The following is a 20479-nucleotide window of genomic DNA, read 5'->3' on the forward strand; positions in this document are numbered from 1 at the left end:
TTCAAAGGAAGTAAATGAACCACAGTTAGAATCTGAAACAACAGCAAACTCAGGGGAAAGGCTTAACAAAGTAAACCACTTCTATCTTGACAGACTACATTTATTGCCAATGCTTGAGATGAGTTATCAGAGACCAAAACAACTGCACTTGTAAATCCAAATGAGTCACAAAGGCATCCCCAAACTGAGAGCAAATACACTGAAAAACATCATGATGTAATATTCATTCTATCAGAAGAATTCAGTTAAGTCAAGAAAAGTAATATGTAGTTAAATTCATCACTCCTGAAACATGACATGCCAAAAGATTGATATGATGGGAATGATCCCAGTATAGAAGATCCAAGGTGCGAAAACCAAGACCTTGAGAATGTGTGCCTCCTTGACGAGATATCTGACACACCAGTGTGGAATTAGCAGAATGTATTAATAACAATTTTTCTGGTCAAGAGAGACCAGAAAAAACTACTGCCCTATGTACTGCAAGAAGTTCGAGGATGTTGATATGGTTTATTTTTGAATTTCGCACAAAGCTACACGAGGGCTACCTGCACTAGCCGTCCCTAATTTAGCAGTGCAAGACTAGAGGGAAGGCAGCTAGTCATCACCACCCACTGCTAACTCTTGGGCTACTCTTTAACCAACGAATAGTGGGATTGATCGTCACATTATAATGCCCCCATGGCTGAAAAGGCGAGCATGTTTAGTGCAACCAGGATTCGAACCCGTGACTCTCAGATTACGAGTTGAATGCCATAACACACTTAACCATGCTGGGCTCATGTTGATATGGAGGGAGAATTGTTTTCTGCCTAGTACTCTTGAACTCCTAGCCTTGAAGATAAGTTCCCAATCTCTTAAGAGATCTATATGTGAACAGATAGATCTTGGGGCAAGGTGGTGGAATTGGTATCCCAAAAGTAGTGTTGCTCCAATCCAACCACCATTTACAGCTGACAATGTTGCTCTTGAGTAATGAGACAGAATCTTTAGGATTGGAATGCATGATATATTGGTTGTGCAGTGACAATTGAAAAATCTCTTATGTGCTCAGCCCAGTGGAATGAGAGGCTTGAGGGATGCCAACACCCCCAAAAGTGAGAAAACCATCTGTGCAGTAGGAGAAGGATATAGTAAAAGCCTGACAGCTCTTTCCATGGCTTGAAACTTGAGAGGCATTGGTTGAGTGCAACATGAATATTGAAAAACACCCAAAACTGACAACATATTGCATCACTAACAAAATAGACTTCTCCAATCTGATAAGGAAGACTGCTTGTGTAGCATCTGAATTTCATGTTGTTCTGCTAATTGACAGGATAGAGCCAGTAGTCCATATAATGATGTGTGCTCAGGCCTAAGGAATGCAGGTGATGAGAAAAAATAAACTCAAATAACTCTGCTTAAGACATAAGATGCTGATACAAGATCAAAAGGTAGAGCTCAGAACTGTAGCACTTTCTCTTGTGCACAAGTCTGAGAAACTTCTGGGAAAATTCTGCTATGGGAACAGTAACATCAAACTTGGTCATCCAGAATCCTGGTTCAAAGTACCATTGTAGGGTAAAAAAAGACTTCACTGTGAAGCAAGGAAAATCTGAAAATTGGTTGAGTTGATATAGATTGGTGACTTGACATCAATGTCCTGTCTTTTTGGATACCATGAATAAGCTGGAATAAAAACCCAGAAGAATGAGATTGAACCTTTCTACTGCTCTTTTGACAAACAACTCTCTTTTGGCCACAAAGAGGGTTCCATTTGCCATGAATCTAATAGAGATGAATATGCAACAGGTTAAGCAGACAATGATGGAAATTATGTAAATGGAATGACCATTCCTGAAGCCAGAACATAGAGTACCCATGGATCCTTGTTCAGGATGTTCAGGAAGCAATTTAATCATGCTCCCACTTCTCCCCTCTCCCCGAGATAGTCACTGACATCACTGTCATTGGTTCACCCAAGCCCAAGATCCTTGAGAATACAGAAGAACTCTATTATGGAAACCAATAAATCTGGGAACAAAAGTAGAAGGTCAGAAAATATTACTGGCTGATACTTCAAAATCAGAGCCAGAAAGACGAGAAGCCAATGATGATAAAGAATTAAATGGTTGGTATAAATTCAGGATTCTAACATCTCTGGAACTTCAACATACAACATGGGATGGAGAAAAGAGCATCCCATAACTCCCTAAGAGAAGAAGATGGTAAACAAACCCTTTCCAACAAAATATCTATACCCAATAAATCCAAAGAACAAACCAGCCAGTAAGCCAAAGAAAGGATTTCAAAAGATAATCCAACTGAGATAGATATGAGAAAAATCCCCAGTTTTCATCCTCAAATTGCTGAGAAGCTTCAGACAACAGTTGGATTGAAGATAAATACCTCAGGGAAGCCATGAGAGTAAGATGAATCTATTTAATGTGATCACAAGCTCCAATCTAGACTCCCAACATGCACAAAATGGGGCCCATCCACTGAGAATCCAAGTATACTTTCTCCTGGTAAAGATAAGCCAACATATGCTGATCCAATAAGGATGAGAGAGAAGATTATCCTATCGTATAACTAATCAGCAAATCTCCCACAATGAATATCAGAAGAATATGGAAAAGCCAAGTAGCCACTTGCTGTTCTTACTACCAGCAGTCAAATGCAATAGAAGAAAACCCCAAAACCTCACAAACCTGACTAACCAACTGAAGAACTTTGGCTGAAAGTGGGTGTTCAAAATGATCCTCTATTGAGGCTGACCTAGTGAAAGAAGAATCCAGAAAAAGTGAGCCTAAATTCTTGTCAGTTGTTCTGAGTCATTATATTAGTGCTTAACAAAAATCTAGTAAACAGAATCTCAGTTAATTCAGATGGTAATTTGAGTTAAAAATTCACCATTTTTTACTTCTTTCTTCATATATCAAAAGCAAAATATTTTAATAAAATTCTTTAAATAATTATATTAGTACTTCAAAAAATGCGAGTTACTGGAGAGAGTATGTGATGACCACCTTAGGCTTAACAGATGAAATAAGCACAACAATACCTGGAAAAGTTTAAACAAGAAACTTTTTATTGGCTAAATTCAGCATTTCAGTAAAAAACAAACTTATTTAATAATTTAAATTACTATTTGGTAAAAAAAAAAGAGACCTCATTGGTATTGGCATACAACAAAGTAAATGAAAATCTATTTTATCAATAGTGTGAAATTAGTTTACTTATCTTACAGTAATGGTTTATCACTTATACTGCTCTTAAAAATAGTTTTTGAAACAAATATTACAACACTAAACTATTTACCACAAAACAGTTTTAATTCTTAAAAATCTATAATTACAAACACAGTTCTTTACATCATTTATTCTTTTTTCTTTAAATAAACAAAATATTTCGATACTTTAACTGTTAAAGGGCAAATGTAATTCTGGGAGTCAAACACCAGTTTCTTGGGAGGTGGAAGTGGCTCCCTCTCAGCTCTGTGTTTAGTAGTTAAGGAAAAACAATGACATAAGTGAGATAAATAATTGTAAAATTATCAAATTGTATATCTTAGTCAGGGGCGTAGATTCTGGGGGATGCAGGGTATATATCCCCCCCTTCATTTTAGGTGGGGGGTATGTATGGTGCATACAATCATCTCCCCCCTACAGTTTGGTCTGTTGAATTGTTTCATTGCATCACAGGCCCATAAATTGTGTGTTTGTTCTTCTGATTCTCGTGTTCTTACCAATCGAATTGCATAATTAGGCCTAGATGTAGGCTTTTTCAGTAGCTGAAATGTACATCTTTAATATAAGCGTGCTTCTAAGCTTTTCGATCTAAGCGATAGTTCATAAGTATCAGTCAGTAGGCCAAAGTATACATGCAAGTATTGTGACAACAAGATTACTCTGTGACTGCATGTTTACAGCTTTCAGGTTCATGTAATCAGAGATTACCAATTTGCAAATTGAACAGTCCACATAAGTGGTTGCAAAAATCATCCCCCCCCCATCGGATGTAAAAAATCTATGCCCCTGATCTTAGTGATGTAGAGAGTATGTTTCAAACATTAATTAAATGTTTTATACATATATTCAATTTTTTAAAATCCTATTTAAAATAAACAAGAAAATTAGTTCTGATTTCTTTTAAATTTCTCAGTATATTTGTTAAAGTAATAACTACTTATATTCTTTCAGATGCTAACAAAGTTAAACTTCAGAGCCTGGTAACCAGGGTTTTGGCTTGGTTTGTTATGGATTTTGTGCAAAGCTAGATAAGAGATATCTGCACTAGCTGTTCCTAATTTTTTCAATGAAAGTCTAGGTAAGGCAGCTAGTGTTCACCACCCATCATCAACTCTTTACCTACATTTATACCAATGAATATGGGATTGTCCATAACATTATAATACCCCACACTTGAAAGGATGAGCATGTTTGGTAGGATAGGGAATTAAGTGCCCTAAACCACCTGGCCAAGCTCGTATAACTAGGGATTTAGGAATATTAAAGATTTTGCACAAGTATGTGTATAAAATACATAAGCATTTTTAAATTTTTGTAACTGAAATACTGATAACTTAAAGTAAACATAAACAGAAAAAAAGGATACTTGTGGAGAAGCTTGAAGAAACCAGTTCCTAGTGACATGGGTATGCCCAAGATAATGCACTCACTGACTCCAGTAATGGCATCCTTTTGACCAAAGTAGGCAGCATCAAAAAGATGGTCAGCTGTTCTTTCAAACTTCAAAAACATTATATAAATAAACTGTTAAAAATTAAATACAATGTACATATCATCACAACACATTAAATATAGTACACATGATCGTCACTTTTTGAAGGTTCAATAATTCCACATAAAATGTTTTAAGAATGATTGCAAGTAGAATGTTGATTTGCTGAAAAATTTCAACTGTGAAGAAGAAAAAATTCAGAAACAAAACATAAAAGCTGGTTAGTTCTCTTAGATTATAAATATTATTACCACAAAATCTTCATACAAAAAACCTGACAACAACCTATATACTGTATTTTTTTAATAAATACATATATGTATATGCACAGACAGACACAAACACACACATTTAGATATCTTACCGAGGCCAGCATCAATGCACTCTCTTTCATTTTGGCCAAACCAAATCGTGTAATACCTAGTACTTCACCCTAGTAAAATAAGAAAAAATACCTCAAATCAGAACTCATTTAAATAGAAAGTCAACTGTCAATTTTCTCAAATAACAGAAAAAATTTAAGTATGAAAAAAGTCTTCTGTTAAACACAATCACAAAACGTTCATGTAAAATTATCTGGATATATTATGATTATTAAGTAATTGATAATAAAAACACTTATGTCTGCTCAGCAACAATTAAAAATTATTTCTACACAGTTACTTATGACTACAGAAAAATACAGAGGACAATAAATTGTTACTGGGTGTATAGCACAGTTGAAACTTCTGAGAATTCTGCCTATCTAAAGTTAGAGGTGGCTATTCCTTTCTTTGGGCACTGATGCTTTCAACAAACCAAATTACTTAAGGCTCCAGAATTGATCAATCTCCTGAAAGCCTTAAATGATGAAGTCTTTTAAATTTATGCATCAAGCTATTACATAATCTTAATATTAAAGTTTGAGTTATTATTTTACCAAAAAGCATAATTTTTTATCTTGTTAAAATTCTGATTGAAAAACAGCTTATTTTTTAAAAAAAAATATTTTACATTATAAAAAGGGTTTTGGTTTGGCTTAAAAAGTGAGGTATAAATATAACAAAGACTGAATCAGGCCACCATTTTAAAGATAATATTTACAAATCTGTCTTGTATTTAAATTAACAATTTCTTTAAAAAGTCCATGTAAAATGTAGACAATGCACCACAGTTGCAGAAATAAAACAAACTATTAATATTTCAACTGATGTCAGATTTAGCTAAACATACAAATATCAGTGTTTAAGAATAATATAAAGTATAACCTTTAAGAGCTTAAAGATATAGTATTATAAAATAGAAGCATTGTGTGTGTATGGAAAGGTGATGCCATTTTAAAACAAAAATCAAATTTAACATTTTTATAAAGAACATTTTTTGAATAAAATCAATCATTATGACATGCTATGTATTTTTAATTGCAAGTAAAATTTTGCTTTTTCATTTTAAAAGAACAGACAAAAGAGAAAATTCAGTTCATTATAGAAGTATTATTTTAAAAGTTGTGTTGCTCAGTCATGAGTAAATGGAACACAAAGTAAAAAAAAAATAACTCAAACACGAGTTTATTTCAGATAAATAATGCACTCACGTAATGAAAATAACTCAATAACTAAATCACAACATAAAAGAGGTATTTACTGATTAGACATGCCTCACATACCAACTGGCTTTATCTTTTGACAAGGCAACTAAAAATTATCTTATAAAAATCAATATTTATTTATTATTACAGAGGATGTACAGTCAAAGTAGCCATAATTCATTTGTTTTTTTATTGGTTACTCACTCATGTAAAGCTACACAAGAGCTGTTTGTACTAGCATTCTCACATCTTGAATTTATAGATTAGAAGGAAAGCAGCTAGTCAACTACATCCACTACCAACTACTGGGTTACGCTTCTCTGACCAAATAGTCAGTATTCACCACCATTTTTAGTTAGCTATGTAAACAGGTTTGGGAGCCTCTTATGTCATTATAGTTCAAGTTGATAAATCTGTTAATGCTTCACCAGTTTGTCATGAATCTTGATAAGTGTATATCCCAGGCTAAAGGCCCCACCTCAAGGTTGACATTTTCAAGTAAATTGCTGACTTGAATACTCAAAATCATTTTAATAAGATACACTTTGCCCTGTATAATGCAACTGCAGTCTTAGTGTTGTGTGATTTTGCACCAAGAAGAATGCAAATCATAAACCTTTAGATTCACACTCTGAGGTGCTAATTCCTAGAACATGCATGACTCAGTCCAACAGCAATTGAAGTACAACTGGTGAGACAGTCACTTGGTGTGAATGACAACTTAAGCCTTCCAACGTGTTAATTTTACTTCAGTTTTTCTTTTATGTCTTATACCTCAGCCAGGATTTTTCATCATCATTTCTAATTAATTTGTGTTTGTTCAGCTTCATCAATTATTATTCAAATGTGTAAAAGTAATCAACTAATCAAAATTAGTGTTTCAGATTATTATTATTTTCAATTATTTCAACTATCCATATAATAACAATAATGCCATTAAGTATTTTTTCACACATAAAGCTACATAACTGGCTGTGATCTGCCTACCAATTTTGAGTGTTATGAGTTTTGTTTTTAATATCTTATGTGAGATTAGTTAAATGCAATTGATCAATGAGCCCAACAATTAAATTACACCAATCAACCAGTTTTATTCCTGCTGTGTTTTCTTTGGTAAGTACCTGCTATACATATAGAAGAAAAATGCATTACTACTTGATACAAATAGTTGAGAAACAGAGAAAAATTCACTAGCAAAACATTACATTTAAAATTAATTTTTATTTTCCAGCAAAATCAAAAAGTCTAACCTTGAATGTCATAAGATCAGCCAAAAGCATAAGATGTCGCCTATCAACACTGATACCATGATTTTCCATTGTGTACCGAATTTCTTTAATAATTGTGGCTCTGAAAAAAAAAAGAAGTAATAAACTTTAGCACACTAAATTCTGTGACAAGCACAGAGTATTGGTAATCATGAAAACTTAACCCTTATTGTAAAATGCAAATCAGTTTGATCCACCTTAAGTGTGAAACAATACATACTATAAATATGGATTTACTAGTATATCTTTACAAAATGTGACAAGTTTTTAAACATTTTAAGTCCACTGTACACAAAAAGGGAGATATTTTAATAAAGTACTTCTACTTGATATTTGTCTGTGAATTTACAAAGTCTCAACTAAGTAAGTCTGAGTAAGAGGCGATTTCCATGCTAAAAATAAATATTTCTTTTAATGTTACAATTTTTATATCTCACTAGCATAACACCTAAAACATCCTAAACGAATATAAAATATTTTGCTACAAATATTTATACTTTATATATTATTTCCTCTACCCTAACATTAACTGTAGTGAAATAATTAAAAATATGAAATAAATAATAAATTTTTCTTTCAATCCATCATATGTCACCAAGTCTATTTAATTATCTTTCAACTGCTAACTTTTCACATCTGTCTTCCTTAGTTTTATAGTTTCATTGCTAATCTTTGTAACCACTATATGTGTGAAAATCATTAAATCACTGCTTGTGGCAGAAAGTTTACATAAAAGCTTATAACTCAACATGAGATTGAGTTAAATTTCATGGGTGTAGGTGATCACACAATGTGCTAATGTAATTTAAGACATTTTTTTTAATCAGGTAAAGTAAAATATTTACAATCCTTGAATTTTAGTTACTTTGTTTTAAAATCAAATAACAATAAATAAAACATATACACATACATACAAAAACATGTTGAGTGCAAGTTGAGACATTTTTGCACTCAGATACTGTGGTTCAGTAACTATAGTTTACACATCATATTGTTCGTGAAAAGAATAATTCATATAGCTTTGATATATACATTTTACAACATAAAATATATAAAACAATAAATAGAATCCAAAACAATTATAATTCATCTGACTTTCTAACAAAGCTATAAACATATTTTAAAAAATCTGTAAGTACTTGAAGAAAATAACAACAATCATAAAATCAAGAAATAACTGAGAATTGTTTACAAGAAAAATCTAAATTATGGCTCATTAAAACTCACTGAGATGAGAAAATGCACTTTCTATTGATTATAAAAATAATCATATGCCTAGCAAGAACTGTCAACCTAAAGCATAACCAGACAGACAATGAAGAGAGGAGCTTCACTGGTGAATTTCACAAATTTATTGATTATATCAGTAATTTAAGAAGATAGAAGGTTCAAAGGTTAGTAGAACTGTACTTGTAATTATGTTTTTTTATGTGTTTATAGATTATTTACAATGACATCAGCTTATTAATAAAGATATAAACTTCTAAAAAGGAAAATTCAGGGCCCAGATGTATTTGTTACAAAATTAATATTGAGAATTTTTAAAAATATTTCCCTTTGAAATTAGGAAATCATTCTGAGAGAAAACATATAATAAAAAAACACCCAAGTAACAGTTAGTATTTTATGTAGAAATAACTTTCTTTCTTACCGAGCAGCTTCAATCCCTAATGTTTTTTCGACTTCACAGATGTTATTGGATGAAGTAGCAGTCCCCTTCACACCTGATAAAATAATACAAAATATCTATCCCTACTAGCAATATCATACACACACACACACACACACACACACACACATATATATATAAAGATTGAAGTAATAACAACTTTTCAACAATTAAATGACTTATCTACTATCTTAATTATATTTTAGGGTTATTATAATATAAAAGTTAATGATACAATACTTTACTCAATGTTAATACTCAGTACAAAATCTTTCTTTTATATCCATAGTATGTTACATAACCTGTTCAACAAACTCAAGTTAGGACAATTCTACTTAGATGGTTGGTTGGTTTGGTGTTTTACAGCTGAAAGCAACTACGCTATCTGCACCAAACATCCATTAAAAAGTTAAAAAAAATTTAGTAAAATTCATAAAAGTAAATTAAGGTTAAACAAAACAAAGTTTAAAAAACACATAAATAGCATAAAACCAATGTTTACATCTAGTCTACAACGTGAAGAGAAAAACTACAGTAATTCAAGTTGTAAAGGACTTTCTGTAGAGTAACTGTAATTATCATAAATCACCAGGAAGACTAACAGGTAAGTATAAAATCCACTGTCAGTCACCTGAAGTTGGCCTTTCCAGTCCTGGGTCTGAGTTATATGATGTTATGGCCATTTTCAAAAAGGAAAGTAATAAAAAGGTTTTAAAAGACGTGTAGCAAAATTATAATAATAATTCGTCAGTTTCTAATTTCAAATTGAATTAGATGAACTGTGATTCTTAAAAGGAAGCCACATTAAAAAGGTGTAATGTATAAATTAAAAAACTTAAATGGCATTAAAAAGATTAATGACCTTTACAAAACTAAAAACATCACCAAGGTGGACAATGTCACCATCACCAATAACAATGTCTAATGTTATGGACAAACCTTGGGACAGAACATGCTTAAATGGTGCCCTCTCTGAGAGTCATGACGATGACAAGAAAGTAAAATGTAGCTTATTGCGATCTGAGTGTTACACAAAGTACACACTGGTGTATCAGTTCCAGATAAAAGAAAATGATGAGTTAAAAAACTGTAACCAATGCTTAGTTTAGTCAAAACAACTTCTTTCTGATCATAATGGAAGCAAGACTGCCAAAGTCCAATAGAGGGTTTTATTTGGAAAAGCTTGTTTTCATGTTGCTCACTCCAAGTCAGCTGGCATGGAGCTGAGCCTTAAATACAGGTCCATAGTCCATGTATGGAACAGGCACAGCAGTAATAGTGCCAGAGCAGATAGGCTATGCTGCAGTGTCAGCGAACTCATTCCTGCAAATACCAATGTGGCCCGGCATCCAGGAAAACTGGATAGAAGTAGATGTTAAAGAGAAATGGGCCAATCGATTTTGAATAATGTTGAGAACAGAGTGTGAACCAACGTGAAGCAATTCCAGGGCCAGTAGAGTCGGTATAAATAGTGCAGTTTGAGTACTGCTTAGCTTCTACGTGATCCAGGGCAAGAGAAATGGTGTACAGTTCAGCAGTGAACACAGAAGCTGTAGAGGGGATTCTGTGCCCAACCACCGAACCACAACAAACCACACAGTCACCTGATTTGGAATCATCTGTATCAATAGCAATGGAAGGATGGTTTGAAAGATGTTCAGCAAATAGCAGACAGTATTTCCAATCAAGAGTGTCTACTTTTCTCAGATGACTTAAAGATAGGTCACAACTGAGGACTGTAAGAAGCCTTGGTGGGATGGGCTGACCAGTGGATATAGCAATATTATCCAATGACAGACCCAATTCATCCAACTGCACCTGGATACAAAAGCTAAAAGAAGCAATAGCAGACCTTCTGTTTTGAAAAAGTATGGCCCACCGAGAAAGGAAAACACAACCCCAGGTGTGGTGCTTTGGAAAGGAACGAAGTTTCGAAGCATAGAGTAAAGACAGTTATAAATGAAGGAGGTGCAGAGAAGGTTCATGAGACTCTATGTATAAGCTCTGAACTGGGGAAGTGCAGAAAGCCCCAGTGCAGAGCCGAAGTCCTTAACGATGAATAGGGTCTAGCACCTTTAAGGCCAATGGTCTGGCAGAGCCATAGATCAGTGATCCATAGTTGAGTTTCGATAGAATAAGAGCATGATATTTCTTTAGCACAGAACGTTGATCCACACCCAAAGTGGTGGAAGAGAGGACACGGAGAATGTTCAGTGCTCTTGTACATTTGACCCATAGCTGCTTGATGTGTGGTATAAAGGTCAGCTTATGGTCAAAGATAAGCCCCAAGAATTGTGTCTCAGGGACCACAGGCAAGCAAAACGTCACCAATACAGAGTTTAGGATCAGGGTGAAAACCCCGTTGGCTGCAAAAGTGCATGCAAACAGTTTCAGAGAGAGAGAAGTTAAAGCTATTTGCTGTAGTCCACTTCAGTAAACGATTGAGGGCAGTCTGTAGCTGCTGCTCAATATATCTCATGTCAGACAACTGACATGAGATGTGAAAGTCGTCTACATAGAGCCTGTTTTCAACAATGAGGAGTTGTTCAGTAATGGCATTAATTTTTATACTGAAAAGTGTGACACTCAGAACACAGTCCTGAGGGACTCCAAGTTCCTGTATAAAAGAAGGGGAAAATGTCAAACCCACACGAACTTGGAATCTCCTGTCCATTAAAAATTTTTAATAAAAATGAGCAAATGGCCACGTAACCCACATATATGGATGTCTCACTAAATGCCATACCTCCATGTTGTATCATAAGCCTTCTCAATGTCAAAGAATATTGATAAAAGATGTTGCCGTTTGAGAAAGGCTTCTCTGATTGACGTTTCAAGTTGAATCAGGTGGTCTATGGTGGAGTGCTGTTATTGAAACCCACACTGGGTAGACAAGAGGAGGTTGGTTGATTCGAGGAACCAAACAAGACGAGCATTAACAATCCTCTCTAAGGTCTTACAGAGACAGCTTGCCAAAGCAATGGGATGGCAGTTTGAAGGAAACTTGGGATCCTTCTCAGGCTTAGAGAAAGGTAGAACAATAGCCCGGTGCCAGGCATCAGGAAAAACATTCTCCTGCCAAATCTGGTTAAAAACAATCAAAAGAATAGCAAGAAAAGCAGGAGACAGATGGCGCAGCATGTTATAGTGTATATCATCAGATCCAACTGATGTACTTGCCAGACCGATGAAAGGCCAGTTTGAGTTCCACCAGTGTAAAGGGACAATTATAGTCATAGAGACAATCAACTTGAAAGGAAAGAGATGATTGCTCTGCCCAAGTCTTGATGGCTAAGAAGGTGGAAGAAGAAGCAGAAGTGCTAGATACCCAGCAAAAGCTTTCACCTAGAGTATCAGTGATGCTCTGGGTATCAGCTACTTTCTGGCCATCAGAGAGCAAAATCAAGAGAGTGACAGAATTATATTGCCCACTGACCTTTCGAATCTTGTCCCATATGACTTTGAAACTGGTGGTAGAAGATATGCTGGTTGTGAACTTAATCAAAGATTCCTTCTAGCTTTGACGTCTTACCCACTGAGCATGCACACGGGCCCACTGGAAAGCAATGTGGTTTGAGAGTGTGGGATTTCTACAAAAAGTATTCAGGCTCGTTTTTTAACCTTCCATGCCACGTGGCAGGCAGGATTCCACCATGAACGAGGATATAGTGGAAAATGTGTCGAGGTTTTAGGAATGCATTGAGCAGCTGCTTGTATGATGCAGTCAGTTACTGCTGCCACACAGTCATCTATTGATGGCTTACAGATGATGGCAGGGATTACTCAAGGGATACTTGCACTAGCCATCCCTAATTTTGCAGTGACAGACTAAAGAAAAGGCAGTTAGTCAGTACCACCCACTGGGTTACTCTTTTACCAATGAATTGACTGCTGCATTAAGGCATTTCCAAGACTGAAAAGATGAGTATGTTCAACGTGATGGGGACTTAAACCCACAATTCTAAGATTTTGAGTTCAGTGCCCTAACTTTGAGGCTACACTATTCTATTTCAATGGTTTTAAAAAAATTGACATACACATAGAAAATGTTGCAAGACTGGTTCACCTTCAAAGCATTGTAAATATTTATGAATATTCTACAAAGAAGCAGTATGTGTACTATCTTTTTGTATAAAATGCATAATTTGTATAAAATTGAAAACTGGGGAACATACTTTCTGAGGACAAATAAGTTAAGATACCGTCCTGGCTACTAGAAATTATTCATGGCTTCTAAACATCAGAGCACTTGGCAATCTCTATCCAGTATTATCTCATCACAATGATTTCCTTCAATCCCAGATACCAGTGTGTACTGTGAGTGTTTCTTTACAAAATCCAGCATGTTGACAATAGGATAATATGTTTGGTAAAATATCAAAATTAAACTGTTTTATGCCTACAAATATATTACTGATATTGAGTTTTCTTTCATAATTTTTGTAATATTTATTAAAAACTGCCTGTGTTATTACTATTTAAAATTCATAAAGTTAACTAATTACCTAACCTTCTGTGTGTTATTTACAACTTTCTAGCACTTAAGTCTTTTGGTTATATTGTTTCTCGTAAATGATATAAAAGTTGCAAGTATTCTGTTGCTGAATAGGCACTAATATCCAGCAAAGTTGAATGCCTGGTAAAGCTACCAAATACTAAATGAATATTCACTACAATCCTAATTACAACCAAACTAATTTCATTTTCAGAATGTAATTTCATCCAGCTATCACATTACCCAAGGTATAAGATTCCAATGTCAAAGCAGCACTAAGTAATTACAGTTAGATGATTTGATGCAAAATTGCTGTGGTCAAAATGTGTTTCTAAAATAAGTTACCAGAACATTTCATCATTCATGTCCTACCATATGTTGCAATGACATCCCTTAATCCATCACCTTCCACTAGTAGCTTGTAGAAAACTGGGGAACTGGAGTCATCCACATGAATAACAGCTCGAGACACAGAGGGCAGTCCCTGAAGTTAAGACATTTAATGGAGTAAATTAATATGAGGACCTAAATCTGCCTTTTACACAATTTTTTTTACTGGTTAAGTTTTGGTTCACACATACTTATGCTAAGTCTAGGAGCAAAAAACTAGTTATTTGAAGGATTAATTAGTGTTATCTTATGTAAAATTAATTTTGATTCTGAGTTTAGGTATTTATAACACATAACTCTATTAATACTTTTCATTCTATAAATCATGAAATGTCTTTAAAAAGTAATTGGTAATGTCTGTCTTACTTTGATAACAATGCTTGGTATCTGTTCCTTCATTGTTTGGAGAACATAGTACAGAGAGCTGCGGCTACTATCTGAAGGTCGAATCGTCAATATGGAATCACTGTGAACTTTAACATTTTGAGGCTTCACTCGTAGTTTCGACGTGCAAATTGAATAACGAATTGTTTCAGCAGAAACTTCAAGCTGCAAAATTCAATGTTTCTGGATTACAGGAAGTTATAATGTTATTGTATGACTTTAAACAACAACTATAAAATATTTTACTGGTCATGTAAAGTATCAAGTTATATGTCTCAATCCTTACTTTCTGTCTTACATATACCATAGTTTAACAAGTAAATTCTTAAAACACACAACTGCAATTGTGTTACAGCCTTTCATATGCAAAACAACATGTTTATGAATTTTGAAAAATAATTTTAAAACAATAAACTACAAATCCATTAAAAAACTAGAATACAGAGGGTTTAGCACAATATACTAAAATGATTTTGAATATAGAAAGCAGCAAGTTTTGTGATAAAACAACCAATATAAAGTAATGGTGAAATGCCATGTATCAACACTACATTTTGACTTTATAAATGGTGTTATCCCACTGGAAATAGATTATTTTTGGGAGTGGTATGTTACAGCCTTTTCCAATGCAAAGTATTAATATTGTCAAATCAAAAATGTGTGCTCAAATCAGAAATTTAAAATTTCCAAGGTGGAGATATCCTATACAGTTAATTGCACTGAAAAAAAAAGAATACAAATGAATACAGAGTACTGGGACCACTCAAAAAGAGGATTTCACAAGTCATATCCATGCCTAGTTGATAAAAGTGCAGAGTCTTGTAATAGGTAAGCATCCATTAACTCAAAGATCTGTGGCAAAAGCCATCCACAAGCCCCAGACAACAATACTCAAAAAATCAAGGACAATCTTTGTCTGGAAAAAGTGAAGCAAGTCATGCACAGAAGTTGCTTCCATAATACATCCATTCATCTTTCATATACATGTCAAGTCACCAGATGCAGCACCTATGACTTCCTTGCAACTGGATTATTGACAAAGTTGTTGAGAACAATCATCTTTAAACACTACAAGTGCAATGAAAAGCCTGCATAAAGCAGCACTGTACTTTTGAAATAACAGATGCATGATAAAATTTTTGCCACAGGGATATTATCAAGATTCACTTTTATCAGAGAAAGAAGGATTGGATGCAGTTATTTGGACTGTAGTGATGCCCAAAATAGTTTTAACCCTTTACAGCTGATTAGCAGATATAATATGACTTCTGACTTTTCATTAATAACTCATAACAGCTTCCATAGCTAACACACACTTAAAATATGGTATGACAGGTGAAGAATATTTTAAAAGTATAAATTTGACTTTTCTGTTCAATTTACAATATGCTAAAATTACAACCTAACAAAACTTTAACTAAACAATTGTGTATGCTCCACATCACCACTAACACAAAAGCAACTTTTCATAAATATACAACAGTAGGGCTTACTGTTGATAATTTTATGAAATTATCCTAATTAAAGAGCATTTAGCATCAGGTGACATGAGTTTAAGCACTTAGCATAAATAATGATGCTTGATACATCTGTACTGATTGCATAGGGGTAAAGACAAAAATAATTGTTTATCTAAATTCCATGGTGCTGCTATAAAGGAAGCTATCAACACCATTTTAGAGAGGAAAACTACTGCCATATCTTTTAAAAAATCTGGTTGGTTCTGGAATGTAAAGTTCTGTTCCAAATACCAGGAATGTAATCCTAAACCTAATGTGAATTACTACTGAGTGTCACTTTCTTCCTTTCTGTGACTTGTTGGTGTTTATTGACAAAAAAGTTATGATATCTAATAAAAAAACACCTTAGGTGTGAAAAGAAAGGTGCAACCAAAAGAATGAAATCAAAATTAAGACCAAAACTGGTAGCTACACTTTTAGCATTTGGTAAGCATTTTAAAGCAAACATTCACATTTTAAGTTTTATTCACAATCATGCCATAAGTTTAACAAAAAAAATGCATTCCAGCAAACTAATGAATAAATATTTGCTGTAAAATTATTATCAATGTTATTAAGTGTAGATACCAATTTGGTAGCCAATTCTGAGTTCATTCCTTTAAGTTGCACACTCAGTCCTTTTTTGGTTGCACTTTTTTTTACATCTATGTTTTTGATTAGATATTACTTTACAATCTTGTATACCTAAATAAGGAAAAAAGTAACCCTGTAGTAATGGTGAGAAAGAAAATAATTCCAGGTTTCTGATGATCTGTTTACAATTTTGTCAGCTTTAGAAATACAAAAATTGTAAAACGAAACATACAGATAGTTGGATTTTAAAGTTTTTAAAATCACTAACTTCAAAAGTTTACTGTTTTTAAATTACTTAGGCTAAAAATAAACTTCAAATAAATGTAGTTTTACAGTTTAGTAACATCCACTGACAAGTTATATCTGTGCAGAAGGAAATTTAATGATTTCCATTATCTTAATAATAATTACAATTGGGAGCAAAATAAAAATTGGGGCTAGTAATTATGACTTTAACTACTGTTAATAAACTTAAATGAAAAGAAAATTTAACATTTACTATTTCATGACTACAATAAAGCAAAAAGAAAACTTTAAAGTGGTAAAACCAGTAACTTACAAAATAACTGAGATATATCATAACTATTGGATTATCACTTATAATACAGTAACAAAAAACAACAAGTAAAAGGCTGGATACAATTTAAAAACACACAAATATTGGTATCAACTCAAAATTTAACTATACATTTAAACTTATTACTAGAATGTTTTTTACTTTTACACTATTCAGGCTAACACCTAAATCATATCTTTGAAAAATAAGTTTAAAATTCTTAAATAATCATTATGATGAAACAAACCTTGAGAAGTTTGATTCTATCAATATCTAACTTTACAAGGATAAAGCAATCATCAGGAAGAAACACTTCTTCAATGTATTCAGACACCTGTTAAAAGCATACAAACTATATCATATTACTCATATTTGTAGAGAAATTCAATTAGTATCATACTGAATAACCACTTTCTACTTTATGCAAATACTTTTCTGTGAGGTTTAAAACCAGGTAATCAAAATAATATTAATAACTAGTTTTTATTACTATTACTAAAGAAAACATTTATTAAAAATGTAAAGATAATACCAAGGCAAATAACATATTTTTGATAACTGACTAAAGAAAAAGCAACCAGCCACAGAACTTGACACCAAGGAAGATTTGTCCAGTCCTTTGAACTGAACAATGGGATTGACTAAATGTTACTCTTACAATCCACTCACAGATAAAAGCATGGAACTGTTCAGCAAAATCACATCTTGAACCTTGGACCCAACATGTTAACCTTGATTACTTCCAGCCCAATTAATCATGTATAAGAACTATGTTTTATTTTAATCCACAAAACAAAAAGGTAGTTTACTTGATTATAGAAATAAAACAAAGTATAAATGATACTTTAACAAGGACATATTTCTGCACATTGGAAATAAGTAGCACAACTAAAATATTTTATGTAATAAATCAGACTGAAATTAACTGAAGCTGAACCATGAAAACCAAAAATGTTACCATATGTCTGAATGTGCATTTTCCAAATCAGCTATATAAGTATATGCAATCATTCTGACTTCACGGTAAAACCTCCTAAATCTAAACTGTACCTCTCCTAGAAGAGTTTTCTCAACACGACCCTTGACCCTGCGAGCAAATTCTGGATCAACAGCACAAATAAGAGAAGCAGTAATGACTGGAGTACTAATTAACTTGTTAGCATTGATGATTTCTTTTATTCGTGGTACTCCCTGAGTTATATCTGTTTAAAATTAAAGTGCATATAACATCAACATAACTTAAACTAAAAACTGCTCTACCAGTATATGATTTATACTATATACAGTATACATAATGTATGCATACTATTACACCATTATTACTGATTATCCATAAATGAATACTTGTAGTTCTTATAAGTTACTATATGCATCATATTACTCAGTTGTTATTTATATACAAATACCTGCCATTATATTACTCAGTTACTAGTCATACATAAACATGTATACATCTTCTTACTCAGTCCACACATGAATATTCATGCATTTTCTTACTCAGTTATTTTCCACATTAGTACTTGTGTCGATACACAGTTAAAATTCACACAATTACATACACACACGATTGTTTCATCTTATTACTCTGTTATTATCTAACTATGAATACTTGTATAGCAATACCATAAATCCTTCTCATTCCAAAAATATTTATTTTAACCTATTGACTGCCAAGTACTTCAGCTGCTACAATACAACTCTAATGCTCCTTCATTTTGTAACTTTTTTCGTGACGCCATTTTGAATCAAAAGTGAAACAATTTGTAAGTAGGTCAAATGCATGTATGGTGATGACACCTAGCGTTGAAGTTAGGTATTATTGAGAACAAATTAACTCGTCCGTAGCACAGTGTTACCGATCGGCTTGGATGAGTTATCTCATTTACGGCACTGAACAGGTTCAGGGTAATTACACTAATTTATCAACAGCTAATACCAAATACCAGATTTCACAATTTGCCACAGATTATGTTAGTCCCTTTTATCTTGTTGTTGTTGCTGCTTCATATGTAGTGTGTTAAAATTCTGTATTCTAAGTGGATATGACTTCTGAATAGTTTTTTAATTATTTTAAGACACAACATGAAATTAACTTTTGATTTTTATTGCAAAACCATTTTGAGTCCTACAGTATATTAGCTACAAAAATTAAGGTTTATGCATGATACTACTGCCAAAATTAAGATATAGAATTTTTTTCCCTTGAGTCAAATAAATAAACTATAAATTTCAGCCACACTAAATAAAGCTACAATAGAATGAGTATAGAAAATTCTCAAAATTTCACAAATTCTTTTGATTATAACAGTAGTTCGACTGTCAAAATACTATGATCAGTATGGTTATCAACTGTTCCAGGTTGCTTTTATATCATACTAATTACAAATATGAAACCATACAAATAAAGGATACTCATGGAAGCTACTCCAGCAAAGTGGAAGGTCTTCAATGTCATCTGTGTTGCTGGTTCTCCTATGCTCTGTGCACAAACAGCCCCAACAGCAGTCCCTGTAAAATTGTTTAGTAATAAGAAAAATATAAATATAAAACAACCAGCTTACAGATGTGTCTTTAGTTATACACATCTAGATGACAAACAACTATACCTTTACTCTTATTCCTAAAATAATAAAGTAATAAAAATACAAAGATCAGATTCTCAACACAAAAACAACAAAGTATTTAGTAGAACTTTTGTAAGTTAAACACAACATATTTAAGAAATGCCAGCAAGACACAGCTTAAACAAAGTACAGAAGAAAAGGTATATCAAATATAAATAAAATAATAAAAAGCAAAACCATGATCACTTGTCACCAGCCATGACTCCAAACACAATACCATGATCATGTTACTAGCCTAACCAAACATAATACTATGTTCATTTGCTACTAGGCACATCTCCAAACACAATACAATGATCATGCCACTAGTCTAGCCAAATATACCATAACCACTTGTTAGAAACCTGGTAACCAAAGAAGGTACCACAATAACATCATTAGCCTAGCCAAATATAATACCACAGTCACTTGTCACTAAGCATAATACTAATAAACAATACTATGATAATTTGTCACTAGTACAATAATAAAACATAGCACCACAATCACTTATCACTAGCCACATCTTCAAACATAATACCACATCTCTAAACACAATACTATGATCACTTGTCACTAGTCTAATAATAAAACACAATACCATGATCACTTGTCACTAGTCTAATAATAAAACACAATACCATGATCACTTGTCACTAGTCTGATAACAAAACACAATACCATAATCACTTGTCACTAGTCTGATAACAAAACAAAACACCATAATCA

At 33.2% G+C, this 20479-nt stretch overlaps 1 protein-coding gene across 6 annotated transcripts in view; it reads right to left on the reverse strand.

Annotated features, from left to right (window-relative positions):
• Positions 1-3057: 3057 nt before the first annotated feature.
• Polr3A (RNA polymerase III subunit A) overlaps positions 3058-20479 on the reverse strand; it is a 72107-nt gene continuing 54685 nt past the window's right edge. For all 6 annotated transcript variants that reach the window (XM_076462087.1, XM_076462091.1, XM_076462089.1 and 3 more), the window contains 10 exons: positions 19560-19655; positions 18198-18349; positions 17395-17481; positions 14481-14663; positions 14097-14208; positions 9212-9284; positions 7543-7642; positions 5090-5158; positions 4600-4733; positions 3058-3479 (listed from right to left, as the gene is read on the reverse strand). In XM_076462087.1, coding sequence (XP_076318202.1) covers positions 3362-3479; positions 4600-4733; positions 5090-5158; positions 7543-7642; positions 9212-9284; positions 14097-14208; positions 14481-14663; positions 17395-17481; positions 18198-18349; positions 19560-19655 — 1124 coding nt within the window. In that variant the 3' untranslated portion in view covers positions 3058-3361. The remainder of the gene's footprint in view (positions 3480-4599; positions 4734-5089; positions 5159-7542; positions 7643-9211; positions 9285-14096; positions 14209-14480; positions 14664-17394; positions 17482-18197; positions 18350-19559; positions 19656-20479) is intronic.

Source organism: Tachypleus tridentatus, chromosome 10, assembly GCF_004210375.1.
Source record: "Tachypleus tridentatus isolate NWPU-2018 chromosome 10, ASM421037v1, whole genome shotgun sequence".
NCBI classification, from domain to species: Eukaryota; Metazoa; Arthropoda; class Merostomata; order Xiphosura; family Limulidae; genus Tachypleus; species Tachypleus tridentatus.